The 24,944-nt window shown below is 41.7% G+C and overlaps 1 protein-coding gene across 1 annotated transcript; it reads left to right on the forward strand.

The window, feature by feature from the left end:
- Positions 1–9,138: 9,138 nt before the first annotated feature.
- Positions 9,139–24,629, forward strand: hpdl (4-hydroxyphenylpyruvate dioxygenase-like). The gene is made up of 5 exons (XM_080205666.1): positions 9,139–9,744; positions 12,303–12,469; positions 14,433–14,584; positions 17,937–18,070; positions 19,737–24,629. Exons 1-5 carry the CDS (start codon positions 9,140–9,142, stop codon positions 19,933–19,935), a joined length of 1,257 nt encoding a protein of 418 aa, XP_080061792.1. The 5' UTR covers position 9,139; the 3' UTR covers positions 19,936–24,629.
- The last annotated feature ends 315 nt before the right edge of the window (positions 24,630–24,944 follow it).

Below are 24,944 nucleotides of genomic sequence, written 5' to 3' on the forward strand. Positions count from 1 at the left end.
CAGAGGATGCTGGAAAAAATCAGCAGGTCTGGCAGTATTTATAGGAGCAGAGATTGATAATCAAGTTCCGCAACATGAGATCGGCTTCAACTAGGATTTTGGGTTCATGTCACATAAGAACATAAGAACATTAGTAGGAGCAGAAGTAGGAGCAGGAGTAGGCCATCTAGCCCTTCGAGCCTGCCCCACCATTCAATAAGATCATGGCTGATCTGAAGTGGCTCAGTTCCACTTTCCCGCTTTCTCCCCATAACCCTTAATTCCCTTGTCTACCAAAAACCTAAAAACCCGTGTCTTAAATATGTTTAGCGAGGTAGCCTCCACCACTTCAACGGGCAGAGAATTCCAGAGATTCACCACCCTTTGAGTGAAGAAGTTCCTCCTCAACTCTGTTCTAAACTCACCCCCCCTCCTTATCTTGAGGATGTGCCCTCTAACCCTGCTGTCCTTTCTGAGCGAGAAGAATCTCTCTACTTCTACCCTATCCATCCCTTTCATTATCTTATACGTCTCTATAAGATCCCCCCTCATCCTTCTAAACTCCAACGAGTACAGACCCAGTCTATTTAGTCTCTCTTCATAGTCCAACCCTCTCATCTCCGGTATCAGCCTAGTGAACCTCCTCTGCACTCCCTCCAAGGCCAAAATATCCTTGCGCAAGTGCGGCGATCAAAACTGCACACAGTACTCCAGCTGCGGCCTCACCAGTGCCCTGTACAGGAGAGACCTCCCTGCTTTTATATTCTATCCCCCTCGCTAGAAAGGCCAGCATCCCATTCACCTTCTTGATCACCTGCTGCACCTGCAGACTGGGTTTTTGCGACTCATGCACAAGGACACCCAGGTCCCTCTGCACCGTAGCATGCTGCAGCTTTTCGCCCTTTAAATAGTAATCCCTCCTACTATTATTCCTGCCAAAGTGGATAACCTCACACTTGCTAACATTGTACTCCATCTGCCAGGTCCTCGCCCACTCGCTTAGCCTATCTAGATCCCTCTGCAGACTTTCCACACCCTCTGCACAATTTGCTTTTCCACTCATCTTCGTGTCATCAGCAAATTTCGTCACTCTACACTCAGCCCCCTCCTCCAGATCATCTATATAAATGGTAAATAGCTGAGGCCCCAGCACCGATCCCTGCGGCACTCCACTAGTTACCAACCGCCAATCAGAATAGCACCCATTGATACCAACTCTCTGCCTCCTATTAGACAACTGTCTATCTGTAACCCTCACAACTTGCCTGGGCTTACAAAATCTCACAAACTGTCCTGTCTGGAGACAATCTCTTTAATCTGTGCTTAACGCTCTCTCCACTCACACTGTCTGAACCTTTAACACTTGATTACCTATAAAGATTCATATTCCAACCATTATTCTGTAAATTGAGTTTGTGTCTTTATTTGCCCTGTTTGTGAATAGATCTCCCATTCACCTGACGAAGGGGCAGCGCTCCGAAAGCTAGTGGCTTTTGCTACCAAATAAACCTGTTGGACTTTAACCAGGTGTTGTGAGACTTCTTTCGGCATTTATAGGGAGAGGATGCAGAGTAAACGCTTTGAGTCCTTTTGGCTCTTTGTCAGAATGAGGAGAGGGAGAATGTGTTGGATATTAGAATGTAGCTGTGAGAGGTGCAATATAAAGTACAGTAGCAACATTAAGAACAAAAGACAGATGGTGTGGTGTGGGAGAGGAGCATTTGCATAGGGACTATACATGTATGGAATTTTTTTAAAAGGGGTCTAAGATGGAGGGAAAAGATCACAATATAAAGCGTTTGGAACTTTCAGGGATCAAATAGTTTATGGAATTCATAGTGACTTTGTCTGCAAGCAGCTGCTGTGAGACAGCCTCTGACGTTACAAGCAGCCATTAATGTCTGTATTTTAAACAATCAGAAAAAATATGAGATTTTAGATGGGAAATAGAAGTATTCACAGTACAGAGGACACACTGCTCCAACTACAGTGGTCAGCACCCTCCAAACAAAACAGCTTGCTTTGTATATGGGAAAAGATGCAACAAATATGGGAAATGTAATCACTTTGCCATGCTGCAGATTGAAGCCACAGTAGCCCTCCCCTGCTATCAGCAATGTGACAATGGGTTGGTTCTCAACAGGTAAGAACGTCAGTAAGGTGAATGAATTGGAGCACAGTCAAAGCTGTGAAGCAACAGATCCTCCAACAATACTCCACAGCGAGAGTGCTGACACTACCACAGAAAAGGGTGATATCTTTCCCACCCTCAACATAATTGGCAGTAACGCAAGATTAAAGGTAAAGGTTAACACTGGAGCAAGGTGAAATGTATTACCCAGCCAACTGTAACAGGATCTAGACTCATATGCAGCATCAGACCCCAGCATCCAAGTGCACCTTGTGGTTTATGGCAGACAAATCCTCCACACCGAAAGCATACACAGGTCACTGAAAGTGGCAATGCAGGTGGAGAAGAAAGTCAAGAAGGCACATGCGGCATGCTTGCCTTCATTGGCCAGGGCATTGAGTTTAAAAACTGGCAAGTCATGTTGCAGCTTTATGGAACCTTAGTTAGGCTGCATTTGGAATATAGTTTTCAATTCTGGTCACCACACTAACAAAAGGATGTCGAGGCTTTGGAGAGGGTACAGCAAAGATTTATGAGGATGTTGCCTGGTATAGAGGGCATTAGCTACAAAGAGAGGTTGGTGAAACTTGGTTTGTTTTCACTGGAACAACAGAGGTTGAAGGGTGATCTGATAGACATCTACAACATTATGAGAGTCATGGACAGAGTGGATAGTCAGAAGCTATTTCCTAGGGTGGAAGAGTCAGTTACTAAGGAACACAAGTTTAAGGTGCATGAGGCAATGTTTAAAGATGTATGAGGCAGATTTTTTTTACACAGAGAGTAGTGGGTGCCTGGAACTTGTTGTCGGGGGAGGTAGTGGAAGCGGATACGGTAGTGACTTTTAAGGGGCATCTTGACAAATACATGAATAGGATGGGAATAGAGGGATATGATCCCCAGAAGGGTAGGGAGTTTTAGTTAAGTCAAGCAGCATGGTCAGTGCAGGCTTGGAGGACCTGTTCCTGTGCTGTAATTTTCTTTCTTCTTTGTTCTTTGTAGCCATTCTCCACTGCACACAGGGCAGTTTCCAGATTCATGTAATTGACTGGAAGTTAAGTCCACTACCAGCCTTTGGGAAACATTATATTGGGGTTCATTCAACTTGTTCCAGAAGTGTATGCTCTACAACAGCAAATCCCAGAGATGACAGTATACAAAGAACTTTTCAACTGCGATATCACTGGTAAATTATCAGCTGTATACCAGACGAGACTTTCTTCAATTTAGCATAGTGTTTCTCTGGGTTTTTCAGATCAGCCTGGAATTCTGTGGTCTGGGGAGTTCTATTTTCTAGCTGGTCCTGGCAATGATTCTAACTGTTTTCCAGTTGCTTTTCTTCTTTCTCCTTTCCACCTCTCCTGCCTTTACAGATCTACACAGTTATTGAGAAACCATATTTCCCTTTTGGTCTCCTCCTATCTAAACACCTGACTTTAGATTTTTGCTTTTTACGTGCGATCTGTATCTTTGTGCCTCCACTTTTATCTCTTCTGCAGTTTTAACACCCGATGTTCTGTACTTCTATTGTTCCCCACTTAGACACATCAGTACTACCAACAGTCTGTGCTCTGAGAATAGTCCCAGGAGCCATGAAACAGAAAGTTAATAATGAGCTGCATCAGCTTACATCACCAGGTGTCATAATTCCTACAGACAAGGTCACAGAATGGGTTTCAACAATGGTTGCTGTAGTAAAGAATGATGGGATGGTCAGGATACAATTGACCCCAGGGGACCCGAACAAGGCGCTGCTTAGACCTCATTGCCCTATGAAGATAGTAGAACTGGTGATGGCAGACATACCAAATTTGAAGGTGTTCAGCATTCTTGATGCAAAATGCAGGTTCCGGCAGAACCCATTAGATAAGGAATCGTTGAAGCTAACTACATTCCTGACTCAGGTAGGCAGATATCATTTTCTTCATATGTCCTACGGCAACGGGGTCTTCCAGCAATGCATGGCTCAATTCTTTGCAGGCCAACCATGCAAGATCATTGTGATGACATCCCAGAGTTGAATCGTACTCTGCAAGAACATGGTGCACATCCTCGTCTCGCCCATGACAGAATGAGGACCATACAGTTGAAGCTTAACCCTGCAAAATGCAGATTCAGAGTCAACCCAGTGATTTATGTGTCACAGACACTAGCGTAAAGCCCAATCCAGACAAGACAATGGCTATAGGATGGATGACCATTCCAGCAGACAAGCACACCTTACAATGCTTTTTTAGTATGACAAGTTCACCCTGTGTTATAATGAGATCATTGGACCTTGTTGTCAACTTCTTCACCAGGATGTCAAATGGTGCTGTTAAGAGCATCACACAGTAATCTTCCACAGACTCAAAAAGGTACTCACAGCCCCATCAGTGCTGCAGTACTGTGGCTTTGAAGAACCTGTACTTATATTAGCATGCTCCTCCCAGCATGGGCTTGGCACAGTCTGCAGACCTATAGCCTTTGTTTCAAGTATCTTCATTGACACTGAGGCCCATTATGCACAAATCGAAACGGAGTTTCTTGCATTAGCTTTCGCCAGTCAGAAATTTCATGACTTCTTAATTGGCCATCCTGCAACTGTTGAAATAGATTATCAACTTGTAAGTACCTTAAAAATTCATCTCCACACTCCTGTCAAGAGCTGAAATAAAGTAAAGATTTAAGAGTGGGATACAATAAAAGAAGTTTGGATAAAATAAAGTTTAAAGAATGAAATGAAAGATGAATTGATAAGAACGCAGTTGTATGAAGAGGTTTGATATGTTAATTAGCTTAGAAGCAAGGTAATACATATGTACCTAAGTGAAGTGGGGAACATTAGAAGTATAGAACCTCAGGTGTTAAAGCTGCAGAAGAGATAAAAGTGGAAATACAAAGATACAGTTCACACGTATGTGCAAGTTGTTTAGATAGGAGGAAACCAAAAGTGAAATATGGTATCTCAGTAACTGCGTAGATCTGTACCGATGGGAGAGGTGGAAGGGAGAAAGAAGAGAGGCAACTGGAAAACAATTGTAATCATTCCAAGACCAGCTAGAAAGTGGAACTCGCCCAGACCACAGAATTCTAGGCTGATTTGAAAAACCCTGAGAAACACTATGCTAAACTGAAGAAGGTTTCTGAAATGGAAAGATAATTTGAGGGCAGTAATGATTTGCTGGATTTAGTTCATAGTGTTATACAGTATGGGATGATTGTTTTAGGGCAAGGGATGTTTCTCAGAACTCAGGGAAGTAGATAGATGGGAACAGAGTTAATTCCAAAATATAGCATGTGTGTGTTTGTGTATGTGTTCCCATTATTATAGTTAAGTGTACCTTTGTTTTGTACCGTGGCTAGTAGTCTATTTTACCTAAACCATCTTTTATTGAAATGGTTGCAACAAGACGGGACCTTTCTCTCTGTGGTTTGCATATCTGTCCTCATATTATACCAAATTTTTAAAAAAATCATTGTTAGGAACTGTTTACTCTTCTGGGTTTTGAGTCTAACATCAGCGGATTTCTTAACACTAGGTCTGCACGGCTGCAACACAAGATGCTAAAGCTACAGCATTACAATCTCAGTGTCATTTACAAACATGGTAAGGGGGTGTTCTTGGCTGATGATGTCCCCAGAAAAATCTTACCCACTAAAGACCAGGCAAATCATAGGGAAGACATATGACAATAAAGATGCTGTCCTCTCATCAAATTCAGGAATCAAAGCCTGACGAGATGATAATTGAGTCCAACTGCAATGCTGATCCAACGCCCTATCAGAAGCTTTACATTCTGGCCAATTATATGGAACTCAAAATTTTCCTCTGTGCAGTTGGCGGTTGCTATACCTTCAGTGTGGATAGTCTGTCTGCCATAAGTGATGAGATGTATCCAGGTACTGGAATCTGGTACTGCATTCAGGTCTAATTCCCGTAACCTTTAGCTGGATAGTACATTGTCCTTCACTACAATATCAATCTTGACTTTAAGTCATGCATTTGTATTAATTTCGAAAATTTCACTCTTTCCTCGTTGTCAATGCTATCACAGTAGAGTATTACGGGAGACCCTGTAGCTTTACTGTTTTGGTTAAATTCCAATTCATTCACCTTCCTGATGTCCCTACCTCTGGAGGATTGAGCCGCAATCGTATTGCTGATGACAGAGGAGGGCTACTGTGGTTCAGATTTGCGGCATTTAGCAAAGTGGTTCCATTTCTCACATTTGTTGCATCTTTTGCCATGTGCAAAACAAATTGTTCTGTTTGGTGGGTGCTGGCCACTGAATTGGAGCAGGACATCCTCTATACTGTAAATACCTTGATTTCCACCTAAAATCACGGCTTTGTTTCTCATATTGTATTTTAACACACAGATGTTGATGGGTACTTGTAATTTTTTTCTCACAGCAATTGCTTGTGGACTGAATCATTATATATTCCACAAACTACTTGATCCCTGATCAAATCTTCAGTGAGAGTTCCGAACACACGTTTCTCTGCCAATATTTTCAGGGATTGCATGTAGGATCATATTGACTCATCTGCTTTCTGGTTTGTGATACTGAATACATGTCTGTGAAGGATTAGGTTTTTAACCAGGAGGCAAATGCTCTCAAACTGTTTCAGGATTATCTCAGGATGTTCTTTTCCACCTTTGTCTGGAAGGCTAATGACTCAAATTTTTCAAGGGCCTTTGGGCCTGCGAGGTAAAAGCCTGTACCTTCTTTGACTTGCCTGAGACTGCAGCAATGCAGTAAATAGGGCACTCCTTCTGCAGCTTCTCAAAATTATCTGCGATTCATTTGTCTTTCACAAAAGTGTCAATGAAGCAAAGTCCTTGTGCCAGGCTGCCAGCTACTGACATCATTCAGGAAGTTGTGGGTTCCTTTACTCAGTGACTTTCAACTATGGTTGTTTATTGCTAAACTCACAACTACAAACATCACATGTGCACAGTCCACGTTCCTGGTGTAACCGCTTTATGCGTTCCACTCCACACGACCTTTAGGTAGCTGTGCCATCACATTCTCGTTTGACCATTCGGTCTGCAGGTTCCTTCTGCACTGAGATAATTCTGGGATTGAATCTCTGCAGTTACCTAGGCCCCAATATGGCAGATTCCAATTTAAAATTCTCACTCCCTCTCCTCAGTAAGAACTTTTGTCAAAAACTAATTTCTTGAAACAGGCTTATGGGTACCATTTATTGGTGCTCATTATTTCATTATAATTATGTTGCTTTGAAGCACTTTTGTTGTGGTTTAAGAACATAAGAACTAGGAGTAGGAGTAGGCCATCTGGCTCCTCGAGTCTGCTTTGCCATTCAATAAGGCCATGGTTGGTCTTTTTTGTGGACTCAGCTCCACTTACCTGCCTAGTCATCATAACGCCTAATTCCCTTACTGTTCAAAAAACTATCTATCCTTACCTTAAAAGCACTCAATGAGTTGGCCTCAACTGTTTCACTGGGCAGGAAATACCAGATTCACAACCCTTCGTGTGAAGATGTTGTTCCTCCTCAATTCAGTCCTAAATCTGCTCCCCCTTATTTTGAGGCCATGCCCCCTAGTTCTAGTTTCATCCACCAGTGGAAACAACTTCCCTATTTCTACCTTATCCATTCCCTTCATAATCTTATATGTTTTTATAAGATCTCCCCTCATTCTTCTGAATTCCAATGAGTATAGCTCCAGTCTACTCAGTCTCTCCTCATAAGCCAACCCTCTCAACTCCAGAATCAACCTAGTGAATCTCCTCTGCACCCTCTCCAATGCCAGTATATCCTTTCTCAAGTAAAGAGGCCAAAACTGTACACAGTACTCCACGTGTGGCCTCACCAGCATCTTATACAGCTGCAACATAACCTCACTGTTTTTAAACTCCATCCCTCTAGCAATGAAGGACAAAATTCCATTTGCTGCCTTAATTACCTGCTGCACCTGCAAACCAACTCCTTGTGATTCTTGCACAAGGACACCCAGGTTCCTCTGCACAGCAGCATGCTGCAATTTTTGACCATTTAAATAACAGTCCATTTTACTGTTATTCCTACCAAAATGGATGACCTCACATTTACCAACATTGTACTCCATCTTCTGGACCCTCACCCACTCACTTAGACTACCTAGATCCCTTTGCAGACTTTCAGCGTCCTCTGCACATTTTGCTCTGTCACCCATCTTTAGTGTCATTTGTGAATTTTGACACACTACACTTGGTCCCCAACTCCAAATCATCTATGTAAATCGTAAACAATTGCAGTCCCAACACTGATCCCTGAGGCACACCAATAGTCACTGATCGCCAACCAGAAAAACACCCATTTATCCCCAGTCTTTTTGTTTTCTGTTAGTTAACCAATCCTCTATCCATGCTAACACATTACCCATAACACATGCTAGCACATTACAGTGCTTCTTTATCTTATGTAGCAGTCTTTGAGGTGGCACCTTGTCAAATGCCTGCTGGAAATCCAGGTACACCACATCCACAGGTTCCCCACTGTCCAATGCACATGTAATGTTCTCAAAGAATTCCACCAAATTAGACCTGCCTTTCATGTCTTGTGACAATTTATATCCAGATGTCTCACTATTTCTTCCTTGATGATAGATTCAAGCATTACAGAAGTTAAGCTAACCGGCCTATATAACTCGCCTACCTCTTTAATATCCTTCAAACATAGCGCCTCACAACTGGGGGTACGACATGACTTCCAGCTGGCTCCTGCTAAGCCTCGCCCCTTTTCTGTCAGCCACGCCCCCTCTCCACCAGGCTCCGCCCCCTCTGCCTCATTTGCTCTCCCGTTCGCCCCGCCCATTCCTCCGCCTTTTCTCCTCGCGCCCCAGTCCTCACCCACGCCACGACCCCTCAACCAACCAACCCGCCCCCCCGCCTCTCCCCGCCCATTTCCCCGCCCCCTCCGCCTCTCCCCGCCCATTTCCCCGCCCCCTCCGCCTCTCCCCGCCCATTTCCCCGCCCCCTCCGCCTCTCCCCGCCCATTTCCCCGCACCGGCCCTCTCTCCCATGCCCGCTATCCGCCATGGCGGTCCCGGTGCAGCGGTTGACCCACATCGCCCTTCACGTGGGCGACAGCGAGCGTCTGGCCCGCGATCTCATGCAGCGCTTCCGCTTCCAGCTGTACGGCCAGCGGGTGACGGAGCGAGCCCGGCAGCTGGTGCTGAGGAGGGGCTCTGCCGTCTTCATGGTGAACGAGAGCCGGGGAGGCGATCCCGAGACCGGGGGCCTGCTGTACGATGTGGTGCCGGGCCCGGGGGTGGACAGCGCCTGCAACGTCTCCTTCCAGGTGAAGGACGTGGAGCGGGCGGCGCTGCTGCTGGAGCGGCTGGGCTGCCGGGTGCTGGTGCCGCCGCGGCCGGTGGAGGATGAGCTGGGCTGGGTCCGCTACTCGGTGGTGCGCTCGGTGGTGGGCAACGTGTCCCACACTCTGGTCCAGCGGGGCGGCTACCGCGGCGAATTCCTGCCAGGTTTCGGGCCTCCGCCGCCGCCCGAGCAGGAAGCCGCCGGCGGGCCCGGGGCCATCACTCACTTCGATCACATCACCTACGCGTGTCCCCGGCGGCAAAGCGCCGGCATCATGGACTGGTACCGCCGCTGTTTCGGCTTCCAACGCTTCCTCATCAACCGGTAAGTGAGAGCGGGAGCGGTTGGAAACCTCCTCACCATACAGAGAACCTGGCCCCATATAGCCAAATCTATCCAGTGAGGAGCTGTTAGCCCCTCCAGTCTTATTGGTTCAGAATTGATTTAAGTTATTATTACCACACCGATTGGGAGGTAGTGAAAAGTATTGTTTCTTGCATTACGGACAAAAATACTGTTCATAGAGTACGTAGGGGAGAAGGAAAGGAGAAGGTGCAGAATATAGTATTACAGTCATAGCTGAAATCACGAGACTGAAATCACCTACAGTTGGTAGATGGTACAGTGCTGCCTGGTACAGGCAATGCTGCCTCATTGTGCCAGGAACCCAGGTTCAGTTCCCAACCTTCGGTCACTGACTGTGTGGAGTTTGTATGTTCTCCCCATTAAGTCTATTGGGTTTCCTCCCACAGTCCAAAGATGTGCTGGTCAGGTGCGTTGGCCATGCTACGTTGCCCCTTCATGTCCCCCTGATAGGGGGATTAGCAGGTTAAATGCATGGGGGTTACAGGCTTAGGGCCTGGGTGGGATTGTGACTGGTGCAGACTGAATGGGCCGAATGGCCTCCTGCACTATAGGATTCTGTTTTATGAAATCTCCTCTCACGTACTGGGCAACGAATACAGATAACTTAACCTGATATAGCCAACTAGCACACTATCCAAAGAGCTCTTAGCCCTGCCAGTCTTACTGGTTGAGTTGATTTAGTTGAATTTATTATTACCACACCTATTGGGACACAGTGAAAAGTATTGTTTCTTGTTATACAGACAAAACATACCGTTCATAGAGTACATAGGAGATAAGGAAAGGAGTGGCTGCAGAATATGTTGCGACAGTCATAGCTGAAATCATACATTTCGTAGGTGGTACAATGGTTAGCACTGCTACCTCACAGTGCCAAGACCTAAGTTCGATTCCTGACTTGGGTCATGGTCTGTGGAAGCTTTTCTGTTGGGACTGGCTCCATTTAAACTGTAACTGGATCATAGAATGCTACAGTGCAGAAGGAGTCAAGCCTGCACTGACCACAATCTTATCCCCATAACCTCTTGCATTTACCCGGCTAGTCTCTCTGACCCTAAGAGACAATTTAGCATGGCCAATTCACCGAACCCGCACATCTTTGGACTGTGGAAGGAAACCAGAGCACCCGGAGGAAACGCACACAGATATGGGGGGAATGTGCAAACTCCACACAGTGTTCTAAGCCGGGAATCGAATCCGGGTCCCTGGCGCTATGAGGCAGCAGTGCTAACCACGGTAGACCGTGCTGACCACGGTCCTGACGAATTAAATCGCTAAGACTATATCACTAAAGAATTCCTCAGAATGGTGTCCTGGGACCAATCATCTTTCACTGCTTCATCAAAGCCAGAAGTGGGGATGTTTGCACAATGTTCAGCACCGTTTGTGACTCATTAGATACTGAAGCTATGTGTGACCAAATGCAAAAAAAACTGGATAATGTCTAGGCTTGGATTGAGAAGTGGCAGGTAATGTTCGCACCACACAAGTGCTAGGGAATGACCATCTCCAAAAAGAAAGACCTCCACCCTTTAACATTCAGTGACATTACCATTGCTGAATCCTCCACTCTATAAATACTGTGGTTTCAAGAACAGGTTAAAAAAAGGAAGTTGGGACAAGAGAGGCTTGGAGGATTAAAGTCTTCATAGTCTGCGAAAGGAGAACCTAGGAATCCTACAGTGAGTAATTCACCATCTGATTTTCCAAAGCCTGTGCTCCATCTGCCATGCACAAGTCAAGAGTGCGATGGAATGCTGTCCTCTTGTCGGGATGAGTAAAGCTCTAACAGCACTCAAAAAGCTCAACATGGTCCAGCACAAAGCTGCCTGCTTGATTGGCACCCCAGCCTGCAGGCCACCTATGTTCTTCACCTTGCAGAAGGGCAATGCCCAGCAAACAGTTATAGTCATGGCTTTGAAAGCTTGTCAACATAGTTATTTTAATGTTACAACCGGTGCTTTGGAATCTAGTCTGCAAGTGTAAATGGGGCAGTTCCGTAGCACTGGCAGCTGAAGTCCATTACAGAAACTATTCTGCCACAAGTACAGTGTGCTACACAAATTGTAACTGAGGCCTTAACAGTAATTCTCATTGTTCAGTAATTTCTTAGTTTGTTTTGTTGGATTTAGTTTGTTGGAATTGTTTGCCTGTCTTTAATTGTGTTCTAAAGTCCATTCCATTACCTAGTCTTTATTTATTTTCTTTCCAAGTGTGATAAGCATTTTATATTATATAAGTTATATGTGTTAGAGAATGTAATTTTACAATCAGTGGAGCTATTTGGAGCTTTGAATCATAGCTATCCAACAGTGCAGAAGAACGCCATTCAGCCCATCGATTCTGCACTCACAATGCCACCAGGCCTTACCCCATAACCTCACGTGTTTACCCAGCTTGACCCCTTGACACTAAGGGGCAATTTAGCTTGGCCAATCAAAAAATTCTCAAGTATCAAGAACGTTATGATTGGAATAATTTGAAATGTGATGATGTCACATCTTTTCAACTCTCAGAAGTGAAGATCTAGATGATGGTTACATCGTTGAAGGAAATAACCAGGGAATGCGCTTGGCTGCTATGGAGTACTGGAAATGCAGTGAGGTTGCCATGTCCATGCCTACGATTGAAGATAAGAAAGTAAACTGCAAATTTGTGTTGGCTGAGTCCTTACCCAATCTAGGTACAGTATCACTTACAGCATTGGTACCAGTGTAATCTTCACAGGCCTTGCATACTCGCGGTTATTGTTTTAAAAAGTTGTGCACCAACATTGCGTTTGAAGGTGAAGAAAAATTCAGATGTTTCTTGCAATGCTAATTCCTTTCCAGGCTGATTTTCGATCTCATCATTGAATGCCCTAAATTAATCATCTGGACATAATTCAATCACTTTGGTTTTAGTTTATTGATATTTAACTTTTCTTTCCCTATATGAGCATCGACACTAATGGACACCGGTGAAATTCCATGTGATTTTCAACTCAAGTCTCCATATTTAAAAAGGTGCACAAATTTAATTCAGGAACCACCGATCTATTATTCTAACATGAGTAAGGGAAATAATTTTGAGAGAGCAAGCTGCTGTTAACAGTTTTTAAAAAATTAACATGACTTTAGGTCAGAAAGATCCATTTTGCTTCAAGATGATGTAATGTAGGAACACCCTATAAACTGGTCCAGTTGGATTTTCCGTACTCTTTTGAAAAGGTTCTACATGAAGGACTTCAGTACCAGGGCAGAACGTGGGACTGGACAAAAGAATAGGAACTGGAGAGCACTCAGAGCTGTGGTATCAGAGGAGGAATTTCTTCTGAGGATAGTGAGTCTGGAATTCTTCACTGCAGAGTATGTTCAAGGCTGAGATAGATTTTTAATCTTTAAGGGAATCGAGGGTTATGGGGATAAGACGAGAAAATAGAGTTGAGGATTATCAGATCAGTCACAATCTCATTAAATGGCAGAGCAGACTTAATGGGCTGAATGGCCTACTTCTGCTCCTATGTCTTATGATCTTTATGATGTTGTTTGATTAACTGAACTTGCTTTCAAAACTTGCTGTGATGGGATTTGATTTCATGACTACTGCATTGCTACCGTAACCACTATACTGTAGTATTCAATAGATACAAAACAGTTCTCAAATTAGAGATCATTACAGTGGTTAGGAGTATAAAGAAATTGCAGCTTTTTACTGAGGGAATGTATCAAAAAATTCCTGTTGCTAGGTACAGACTTCCAGTCTGAGCATGCATATCGTTCACTTTTCTTCTTCTCCCCGTAATTCACACCGTTATTGTTTCAATTTGCACTCATCCATCCTTGTGATAAATATGTGGAAGTACCCCTCACTAGGGAATCTGAGACCATAGATTTCCACGCCCAGCCATTTCAACCCAAGTGCGTCCAAACGCAGCATGAATCTTCAATTCCTCCTTGCCTCAGTGTGACATGCCCGATAGCAATACTCTGACCATAACTACCCCTTGTGATGTTATCACATTTCTCAGACCTTTGTATGCTCACTATTCTCAATTGCTTGATCTCATTGCAAAATCACAAGCCCGTTATGCTTCCCGTTACTGCTGCATACAGTTCCTTCTACCTATCTAGGTCATCTTAGACCTCTTCTTCCTCTGCCCTGGGATTTTAGTAGGCAAGATAAAATTGACTACGTGGTTAAGCTAATTGTAATCAAGACCACTGATTTAGCTTCATTGTGATATTTTTGGTTTTGCACTCAATTATTATTTGCAGTGTTCCCACAATACTCTAAATAAACAATTTGACTTATTAATCACCATAAATCATTGGATACAACTTACTAGGCTATATGTGTGAGTGAAATAGTGTATAAAAATCCAAGCCTTTCTCTTTTTACGTGGTATCAAACTACGATAGATTCCTATCACTGTGTATACTGCCTTAAATAACTGTGCATCCAGCGAAGACCGTGAATTGTTGTGTTTGTGTGTTCCTTGATCTTTTTAGTTGAATTAAAATTCTAAATGGAAAGTTATAAGATTAACAGTTAGTGCAAGTTTAGCTCTGCTCACAGCCATCCCTTTTTATGCTACAGCGCAGATCTGTGAAAGAAACCGAAAAATAAGTTATTTGATCTCTTTTACTGTGTTTTTGTCTTTTTAGGTAAAAACCAAATTGACACATTTTTGGAGCAGCACCATGGAGCTGGGATTCAGCATGTAGGATTGTACACAACTGACATAGTTTCGACTTGCAAGTCTCTTACAGATGCTGGAGTTCAGTTTTTCTACCCCCCTTCTGGGTATTACACTGAGGTACAGTACTAGTTCAACAATTTTGCTGATCTTCTCAGGAATTGAATTAACTTGCAATTAGATCAAAAAGCAATGATGAAAAATAGCCCTGCCTAAAATTAATTTTGAGTGGCATTAAAGTAGCTAATTACCCTTTCCTTTAATGTTCAAGATTACATTTGTGATTTCATATTGACTTGATAGGATGGTCAAGCAATAATAGGGTTTGTACTAACTGCCTAGAAAGATTAACTTTTTAATAAGTATTTCCAACTGATCACACTATTACCCATGATTTACTTAAAAAAAAAGTATGATCATTGCATTTATAGAAGTAGTATTTTTTTCAATATCGAACTTTGGTTCAGCATTGTCAGCTGATATCAGTGGCAAGTCAGTGATATAGCTTTCGTTAAACTGTTTTAGCCACATGCTTTCATTTTAGCACGGTGTGCTTTACACAGTGCAGCTAAACATACTTTATTACCTTTGCCTCTGTCCAGTATAAAACTTTACTGTGCCTCTCTATCACCAAAGGTTGAAATACTAACATGAATTTATCAGACACGAGGCATCTAGTTTTTTGTTCAATTGTTATAAGCTATTGTTTCACTTCATCAGGTGATTACCGAGAGCATCGCCTGGCACAATACACCATACCCACCATTCACTATCCACAGTCGTAGTTAAATGGTGCTTGCCTTTTCTCATGGTGTGCCCTGATGGAGCTACACGTTCTTTAGGCTTTCTTCCTTCTGACTGCATAATGCTGTAATTCTATTAGGACGACCTAACTGCAATAACAGTTTCCTCTCTATACAATATTACTAGTGTTTCGAAGATACAGAAGCTTGATATTTCACACCAGTTTCATAGAAGAGCAGTAACCAAAGAAGTAAAACATGCATAGTCAAAAAAGTCACTCTGTTTTTCACCTTTGTATTTTCCCAAAAGAAACAAAATTGTTAAAGTACAGAAAATACTCCATGCAAATATGAGTATTATGAACGTGCGAATTAAGAGCAGAAGTTGGCCACTCGCTATCTCAAACCCACTCTGCCATTCATTAAGATCATGGCGGATCATTTTGCAACTTCAATTCCACATTCCGCCTACCCCTGATAATCTTTCACCTGTTGTATGTCAGGAATCTATCTAGCTCTACCTTCAAAATATTCAAAGACTCTGCTTCCATGCCTTTTAAGGAAGAGAGTTCCTAAGATTCACTACCTGTTGAGAGAAAATAATTTCTCCTTATCTCTTTTAAATAGGCAACCCCTTATTTTGCAACAGGGACTCCTAGTTCTAGATTCTCCCAAAAGAGGAAATATCCTCTCCATATCCACCCTATCAAGAACCTTCATTACCTTGTAGGTTTCAATAGAGTCGCCTCTTACTCTTTTAAACTCACAGATACAAGCCTAGCCTGCTAAACCTTTCCTCATAAGACAACTCTTCCATTCTGGGTATTAGTCTCGTAAATCTTCACATTCCCTGTTAGTCTTTTTGGGCACTAATCAAGAAAGCAATCAGCCGACCTGAATTCAGAATCAACGTTTGGCTTATGACTAACATTGGAAACATTGTTTTGTGAGTCATTTAATAATACACTGATTAAAAATAGAGTTGAAGAGACTGCCCCTAAAAGTAACTGGTAAATGTTAGGATGTTGCTGAATAGTTTATTATAGTTAGTTAGTGGATGCTTATTGGTATCAGTCATTCCTGTATGAATGCTAAAATTGTAAATATTATTTTGTTGCTTATAAAGAATAACCAATCGGATGAAAAGCAAGGGTACTCAACTTCTTTCAACTCTTGTATCATCTTGGATCATAAATGTAGCTGTGGGTTTTTCATAACTGCGTATAGTTTGGTTGCCATACCTCTGTAGTTTCAATATCGGCAAACATTAAGGATGAAAACCTAACTTTAAAAAGCTTGTTTCATTTCATAATTATTTAATCATAATTTACTCATAATTTGGCAAAGCAGTAGAAAGTTGAGTGAAACCCATGGTTGCTGTGATTAAGAATTTGTTGCATCTTAGTTTGTGGACCACCAGCTTAAACATAACATGCACCTCTATTGTTGTATTGCCAACAGCCGTTGTATCAGTCATCTGTTCTAGATGTGCAGTAAACTAGCAGATACTGCAAACTCTCCAATATTAACCCAGAAGAAGCCAGAGAGAGCTCTGTGATCACTCTGGCCAGCAGCAACAGTGACATTGCTCCACTTATTCACTAGCCTCCTAGTAAATTCGCCAGAAAAAAAAATTCCTTCAATTTATTTATTTTTGATCATTTAAATAAACTTCTTTAAAATTTTCTTCCTTTCGTCCCTCAATTCCCTCTTTCTTTCCCTTTTCAAAACATGATTTCACAATGAGTTAAATATCCAAATTTATACTAGACAGCAAGATTTTAATTGACTCAAAAGCTGCTCACTTGGTACAGAGTTCAGTTTGGGCTGTGTGTCTGAGAATTCCTCAGTCTGGTTAGATGAAGAGTCACACTGATAATTATCCTGCTGTGTCTCACCACAGAGGATACAGTGCTGAAAGTGATCTCCAAATAGCGCACATTTCTATTCAAAAGCTTTCAAAACATTTGAGAGCAGCTGCTAGGATGATGAACAGTGAGTGTTGTTCCTTTGCTGTTGACCATAAAATCCTGGTGAAAATTTGCCTTTGCAATCTAGAGTGGCAACATTTAGTACAGTCAAACTACAAGCATATGTGAAGTGTACTGTCTGTAATTTGGTGTACTCATACTGATTCACTGATTATGTTGCCAATATCAAATACAGGCAGAGAACATGGTTACATAAGGCAGTGCCTGGACATTAATTATTTTACAATAGGTGGAATCTGGTATGAAATATGAGGCACTTCACGCTCCTGATTATACAGACCTATAACATTCATAACCACTGACCAGCAACACTATCGGTCATAAATATCTGTATCCCAAACGAAGGCAAGTATAAAATAATGGGGTCATACGAATGTTCCTGTGATCTAATATTGGATTTATTTCTGTCCTTTTTTAGATTTCTTTACAATGTTGTACTTAATCATTTTTACAGTTTCCTTAGCAATGAACAAGTGACCAGTGGTTGCTATAAATACTGAACATTTCGGGCAGATTGTTAGTTTCTAACTTCTGAGAACATTCAAGTCAGAAACTAGTTTTCTTGATGCCCAAAGAAAAACATCCTTTTCCACCTCACTTTTAAACACACAAATAGTTAATTGCAAACTGTTTTTTGGCCCCATTCTCAATATTTTTATATTTTTCTGATATCTATACTTTGTGAGTCCAAATTTGTTTTATTTTCAGCACAATTTTTCCGTCCTTTGTTTTCCACAGAGAGAGAAATGGCAGGAGATCATGAAAGCAGGACAAGACCCAGAGTTGCTTTCACACTATGGCATACTTCTGGATTCTGAGGTAGATGATGTGCATTGTAAAGAAGAAACCAAGTGTCAGGGACCATCTAAAAGGTTTGTTTTCTGTGAATCAAAGTTGTGGGAAACATTCTAGTCAATTGAACAGTAAGTATGTGTAATTACAAGAAGCATTGAAGGCAGTTTTTAAGGTAACTTTTTTTTTAAAGAATGCTTTTTAATTTTTATCTCGGGCCAGAAACCAAATGTGAGTAACCTCCTAAACGCACTCAAGACTGCTGACCTCAGGAGGGTGAAGGAATGGCATGAGAACATCTTTGGCCTCTGCTCAATGCCTTCCTGAAAGACTGACCTCCCCCTTAGTTCCTCACGTGGACAGTACCACTATGTTAAAAATTCATATTCTTGCTTTTAAATCTATCCTTGGCCTTGTCTCTCTTTGTGTAACCTCACCCAGCTGTCAAACCTTTCAAGATTTCTGCTGTTCTCCAACCTGGTCTCTTGTGCATCTCTTACTTTTGTTTCTCCATCACTGATGACCATACACTTAGTTGCCTGACCCTAATCTCTTGAGCTCCCTTCCTATACCTCTCCTGCTGTCTGTCTTTCCCTCTTGATATAAGATGCTCCTTAAGATGTACTTCTTTAACAAAATATTTTGATCATCTGACCTAATATTTCCTTAAACAACTTGATTTTTGTTTGTAATGGTGAAGCATCTTGATGCATGTTATTACGTTAAAGATGTTATCAAAATATAAGTGATTGTCATAGCAGAAGTTGGAATTTTGACAACATGTTGCACAAAATCTACATTTCACACATTGACACATAATACATTTGCAAGCTGTTGTCCTTTCACCACTTGTCTGAAAAATATAAAGTTTTACACTTTTATCTTGTGATCTGGGATGGGAGTTCAATTTATCATTTGTTAACTTCATAGAAATGGACTATATTGATGCGCAGAGACCAGATAGTTTCTGATCCATCTGATTAAAAAGTGTGTACTTTCATCCTGTTGTGTTTTGACACTGTCAGCCTTTTCTCATTTTATAATTTATAACTTAATTTATAATCAAGTCACGAGTATCGCACAGCCACGGGTGACTCAGAAGTAGCTCGGTACTGGCTACAGTACTATAATATTTTTTCCCTCACTGTGGAGAAGTTGGGTATTAAAGTTTTTTTAACCTTAAAGTAAGTATGCAACTTCTAAAATATTCTCTTCAGAAGAACGTCACACTGATAAAATATGATACCATTTTGAGGGCAGCGTGGCTTCCCCTTTTTTGGGTTGCTAATTTTTGCCATCTAAGGATTTATTTAAATTTTAAAATGAATGTATAATTATTTCTAAGTTTGAAATCCCAGCTCACGCAATGTTTGGTACTCACTTGATCATGTAGATGTTCCTGAGCTGCAGTTCAGTTTTCCTGCCCAATCATAGAATTGCTACAGCACCGAAGGAGGCTATTTGGCTCATCAGGCCTGCACCAACAGTATTAGTGCAACTGGCCACATCTGGAGCTTATTCCTAGTATTTGTTTTATGATTGCAGCCCTAATCTCTGCGCTTCCTCCATAAGTTGCTCCTGTACTACTTTCTATCTGATTACATACCCAGACCTATGCTGCTCTGCATTGTGGGAAGCAAAATTTAGTTTGCTTTGTTTTATAGAAAATCTTGTTCCATAATAAAAAACTTAATTAAATTTAGTTTTCAGTGTATCTTTACAACCAAAACATTTGCTTTGTTCTAGGTATCTAATGCAAATGTTCACAAAGCCAATCTTTTCTGAAGAGACACTTTTCCTTGAACTTATTGAACGAAAGAATGCCTCAGGATTTGGAGCAGGAAACATCCGTGCACTGTGGAAATCTGTCCAGGCTTGCATGGACCAAAAGGAAAAGAAGAAAATATCAGCTAGGAATGGGTTTACTCATGATGTGAATAGCTGAAGATTGTGTGTGCCATCTTGTCCAATGACTCCCCTGCTGTCTTCTGTTCCTGGGTTTCTTCTAGCTATCCTGCACTGAAAAATATAAATGCACTATTGACAGGTATTTAACCACTAAGGACGAAATTGTGAAGTTTTCCTGGGCCACGTGAATATACTTAGCTGGATTCAAGTATTTTTTCTAAACTTGGCAGAATGCAAGAGTTCCCTAGTTGCTCTTCCACCAGTGCTTGAACCAGGGTGACTGGGGGAATCAGTTTTTAAAGTGTGAATCATTTGAACTGGTTTTTAGCTTGGATCCAGTCAGATTTTAAATCATGCTATTCAGTTATTTGCATTTGTCTGGTTCCTGCCAGAAAATCCTATACTCAGAGTTACATTTTCAGGCATTGTATTTACGCCGCCCCCAACCCAGTGCGGTGAGATACAGTGGCCCGGAGTTTGAAGTAATAATGGTGCAACAGTCAGTGTTCGTGATCATTATTCCATTGAAACAAACAGCAACTTCTGGAGTCTGTGCATGCACAGAATACTGTGGAAATCCTGAGGTTGCTGTTAGTGATTCTACCCTTCTCCCAACAGGTTTTGTGTTGAAGTTCCCAGTGGAATACAGTGAAGTCATAAGAATTTCCACCATTAGTCCTTTAGTCTTGCTAAACCTGTGAAAAAGTTGCACTTGATCTTGACAGTGCACTAACTTCATAAATGCGGCTAAGCATCCTCAGTGGCCCTGTAAAACACTCATGGTATAATTGTGGAATGTCGAATTTCTCCAGGGATTTTTTTTAAGTCATTTTATAAAAGCCTTTTTTTTTTACAAGTTAGTTTATATTTTGGATTAAGACAGAAGCAAAAACAATCATAATTTATTTTGCTACCTGAAATCTTAAATTAAAAAAATGTTTTAATTGCCTTTAATTTACTGGATTGCTTCAATGTGATTGCTGCTGGATGCCCAAGCCACTGCCTTGTTTGGAGAAGAGGGCACTATATTAGTGGGGGTTGTTGTCCATCCTCTCACCACCTTCTCTTCCCACTCCCACCCCCCAGGTTTTTTAAGAAGAATGGCCTTCCCAGCCCTGCTAGGCTGCCCACACCTGTTTGCAGGTATTATCAGGCCCAATTCACATGTTAGCTACCCCAGTTGACCCTTGATGGATCGTTTAAATATGACAGGTGGACTGCTGATTTTGATGCCTGCCCATTTTCCATAATATGGAGTTGAGTCAGGGGTGGGCAGGGAAATGGTGGGATTGGGGCCCATCCTATTTTACATGGTGCACCCACTGAAAACATGCCCGATAGAGACATGTAAAATATAGTTAAGCTACAGCACAAAAGGAGGCCATTCAGCCCACCACATCTGCGCTGGCCCACTGAAGAAGCAATTTGCCTGGTAATATGCAGCCTTTTGCCATTAGCCCTGAAGTTTTTTGCAATCCAGATAATGATCCAGCTCTCTTTTCAAAGCCTTACTAGACCCTCCACCACACTAAAGCAGTATATTTCAGATCCTAACCTGTGAAAATTTTTTTGTGCAAGATAAAGCTTCGACGGCATGTTTCTCTTTCCACCAATGCAAGAAGTTTTTCCCTATCTATTCTCATACCGTTATCAAATCTTTCCACTTTCTGTTCATGCTTTCGTGGCACAGTGGTTAGCACTGCAGCATCACAACATCAGGGACCAGAGTTCAATTCCAGCCTTGGGTGACTGTGGAGTTTTTTTTCCAGGTGCTCCAGTTTCCTCCCACTGTCCAAAGATGTGCAGATTAGGTGGATTGGCCATGTTAAATTGTCCCTCAGTGTCCTTGGATGATTAGGTTAGAGGGATTAATGGGGTAAATATATGGGGATAGGGCCTTGGTAGGCTCTGTTGGAGAGTCTGTGCAGGCTTGATGGGCCAAATTGCTGCCTCCTGCACTGCAGGGATTCTATATTTCTATGAAGTCCTGTGAATCTTTTCGGTATTCTTTAATGCATTTACATCCCTCCTAAAATGTACCCAGAACTAGACGCAATACTCCAGCTCGGGCCAGACTGGTGTTGCATACAGATTTAATGCAACTCCCTTGTTTTTGTACTGTACGCTCCTTTTGATAATTTGCTTTGTTAATCACACCCTACATCCACTGTCTGGCTTGTCAAGAACCTGGGAAAAGTATGTCCAATTTCTATTACAGTGTAATTCCAATTTCACAATTGTTGGAAAAGGAAATCAAAAAGCAGCCATTTTGTGGGCAGTTCTTGTACATATACTTGAGCTAATCAATGACTTTGATGAAGGATCTAATGTTAAGTATCCAAATTTGCTGGCAATGAAGGGAGGTGGGAAAGTAAACTGTGAGGAGGATACAAAAGGCCCAAATTTAACTGGAGGTGATTTTGACTCATTCAAAACCTATCTGTTTTAACGAAGGGCAATAGATGGGTTAAGTAAAAGGGCAAGGTGGCGGCAAATGGAAGATAATGAGGGGAAATGTGAGGTTAACTCAGTTTGGTAGGGAGAATTGAGAGAAATGTTGACCTTCAGAGAAGATTAACAATAGAAAATAAACATGCATGTATAGCAAACCACTAAGTAGGAAAATTGCAGGCTGTACTCCACCCAATTTTCCAGCCTATCTATATCCTGCTGTATTCTCTGACAATATTCATTGCTATCTGCAAGTCCAGCCATCTTCATGTCATCCACAAACTTACTGATCACACCGGTTACACCTTCCAAATCATTGATATATATCACAAATAGCAGATGTCCCAGTACAGAGTCCTGTGGAACACCACTGGTCACAGACCTCCAGCTGGAAAAAGACCCTTCCACTACTACCCTCTGTCTTCTGTGGCCAAGCCAGTTCTCTACCCATCTAGCCACCTCCTTTTATCCCATGAGATTTAACCTTTTGCACCAGCCTGCCATGAGGCACTTTGTCAAATGCTTTACTAAAATCCATATAGATGACATCCATGGCTGTATCCTCGTCAACTGTTTTCGTCACCTCCTCAAAAAACTCCACCAGGTTTGTGAGGCATGGGTTTCTTCCCAGATTTCAAAGATGTGAAGGTTAGGTTGATTGGCCATGCTAAATTGTCCCTTAGTGTCCTGAGATGCATAAGTTAGAGGGATTAGCCAGGTAAATATGTGGGGTAATGGGGATAGGGCCTGGGTGGAATTGTTGTTGGTGCAGACTCAATGGGCCAAATGGTGGCCTCCTGTAACTGTAGGGCTTCTATGATTTCTGAAAGTTCCCTGTACTTGAAAATCACCATAAGCCACTACCTGAGCAACACAATAATAGAGAATCTAGGTAAAAGACCTTTGCCTTAATCTTTAATACATATTTGTAACACACAGCAACAGAATTTGCTTTTTATGTATATTTACTGCTTAAAAGTTCAAAATTGTTAACTTGTAAATTTTGCTACTGTTATAACCGTGCAGTATGTTGGAGTAATAGTTTGCTTTGAGGTAGCTCGGAAACATGAGAATGTTAACCATTTCTTTGTTTGCTATGGTTTCCGGGGAAACTGAATAGTTCCAAATAGTGTGGCCCTGTTATAACGCTGTGGTTGGGGTCCATAAAATGTTATCGTGAAAAAGCAGGGTCGCGCTAAATCAGGGATCAAAAAAATCTGTGTTCAAACTGGCCCAATGTTGACCTAACATCCTAAAACACCCCTATTTGACCCGTTTTTGTGCATTTACCATCTGGCAAGTAAATTACCTTTTAATTAAAGAATTCGGCAAATAAATTATTGTTGTTACAGTAGAAATTAAAACAAATTGATTTTTAGTAAAGCTTTTTAATAAACAAAACAACAGTTTATTTCTTAAAAAAGTGATTGCGTATTCCTTGCTTGAACATAGCATTTTGCTGGCTGTGAGCGAAATCTAGAATGCTTCTGAGTTGGAGGATTTTTGTGGTCCACCTCTGGTTCTCCAGCCAATGGAGGCTACCTCGAGATGTTCAATGGCTTCTGACACTTTAGGGGGTGGAGGCTCTTCATTATCATCTTATGGCTTGAGAACCGGTACGCTTATGGACGATCTTGGCGTCTATCAGACGCTCATACGTTGGGCATTCGGTGTCAGCAGTGTGCCACTGATGTAGCTCTTTGCTGCATTCAGACAACTTCTCTGCCTCACGCACATCTTCCACAATGGATTGGCGGGATGAAAAGACTGGCCCTAGGCCCTTTTCCTAGCAATTCTCTACACCTAAGTGGCAAACTTCCTTCATGTTCAAGAAAACATGAAATTAACTCACCGAAAACTTTTCAGTTCCCCGGAAAGATCAAACAAAAGGGTCCAATGATTCATTGCATTATATCTGAATTCGCGCTAAATCGGGGCACGTAAAATCAGGGTTTCACTGTGCCATATTACAGTCTTTTGTGTGTTTCATGTTCCATCAGCTGGTGGCACCTTAAATGAATACGTCAATGCTGACAATTATTTATTTTTATACTTTTTCCTAATTTATAAAAGGTATATCAATCATCTGCTGCCTGGAATTTGATGAATTTATTCAGTTCAAGAAAATATTTCAAATTAATTGATTCAATATAATAGAAAACACTTATAGACAAAATTGAGTGAGGATTGTGATTTCAGATATTCTCTTTAGGAAACTAGTCAATAATTGATGTGCAATACCAATAATTGTGAATAAATAAAGGATTCATATTGCTGCTCTTACTTTTCACTGAGGTGTAATTACTAATCGTTGTCAATGCTAAAATGCCAATTTATATTTATGATATACTGATTTCTGTGACTGGGTACTTATTTTGTCTTCCAAACTCATTTCGATTTGTGTATCTTTCCAACCAGAAGGTGAGTAAGCATGGTTCTCCCAAACACCTGGACAATCATGTTATGTAAAAATACTGTAGAATCCTCTTGCCGAAACGTGCATATCGGACCTCTGGAGATAAGATAGGATGATGGTAATTTGAGTAATAGAATACAGCAGTGGTATTATTTACTTGGTAGGATCTTCAGTTTTCT

The sequence above is a fragment of the Carcharhinus amblyrhynchos genome, chromosome 17, assembly GCF_965287045.1.
Source record: "Carcharhinus amblyrhynchos chromosome 17, sCarAmb.v2.hapA, whole genome shotgun sequence".
Classification (NCBI taxonomy): domain Eukaryota; kingdom Metazoa; phylum Chordata; class Chondrichthyes; order Carcharhiniformes; family Carcharhinidae; genus Carcharhinus; species Carcharhinus amblyrhynchos.

Bases quoted from the DNA above. Each gene is read 5' to 3' on its own strand.
- hpdl (XM_080205666.1), top strand. From the start codon at position 9,140: ATGGCGGTCCCGGTGCAGCGGTTGACCCACATCGCCCTTCACGTGGGC. The intron at 9,745-12,302 runs GTAAGTGAGAGC...TTCAACTCTCAG, and splicing joins CAACGCTTCCTCATCAACCG to AAGTGAAGATCTAGATGATG. The intron at 12,470-14,432 runs GTACAGTATCAC...TTGTCTTTTTAG, and splicing joins TGAGTCCTTACCCAATCTAG to GTAAAAACCAAATTGACACA.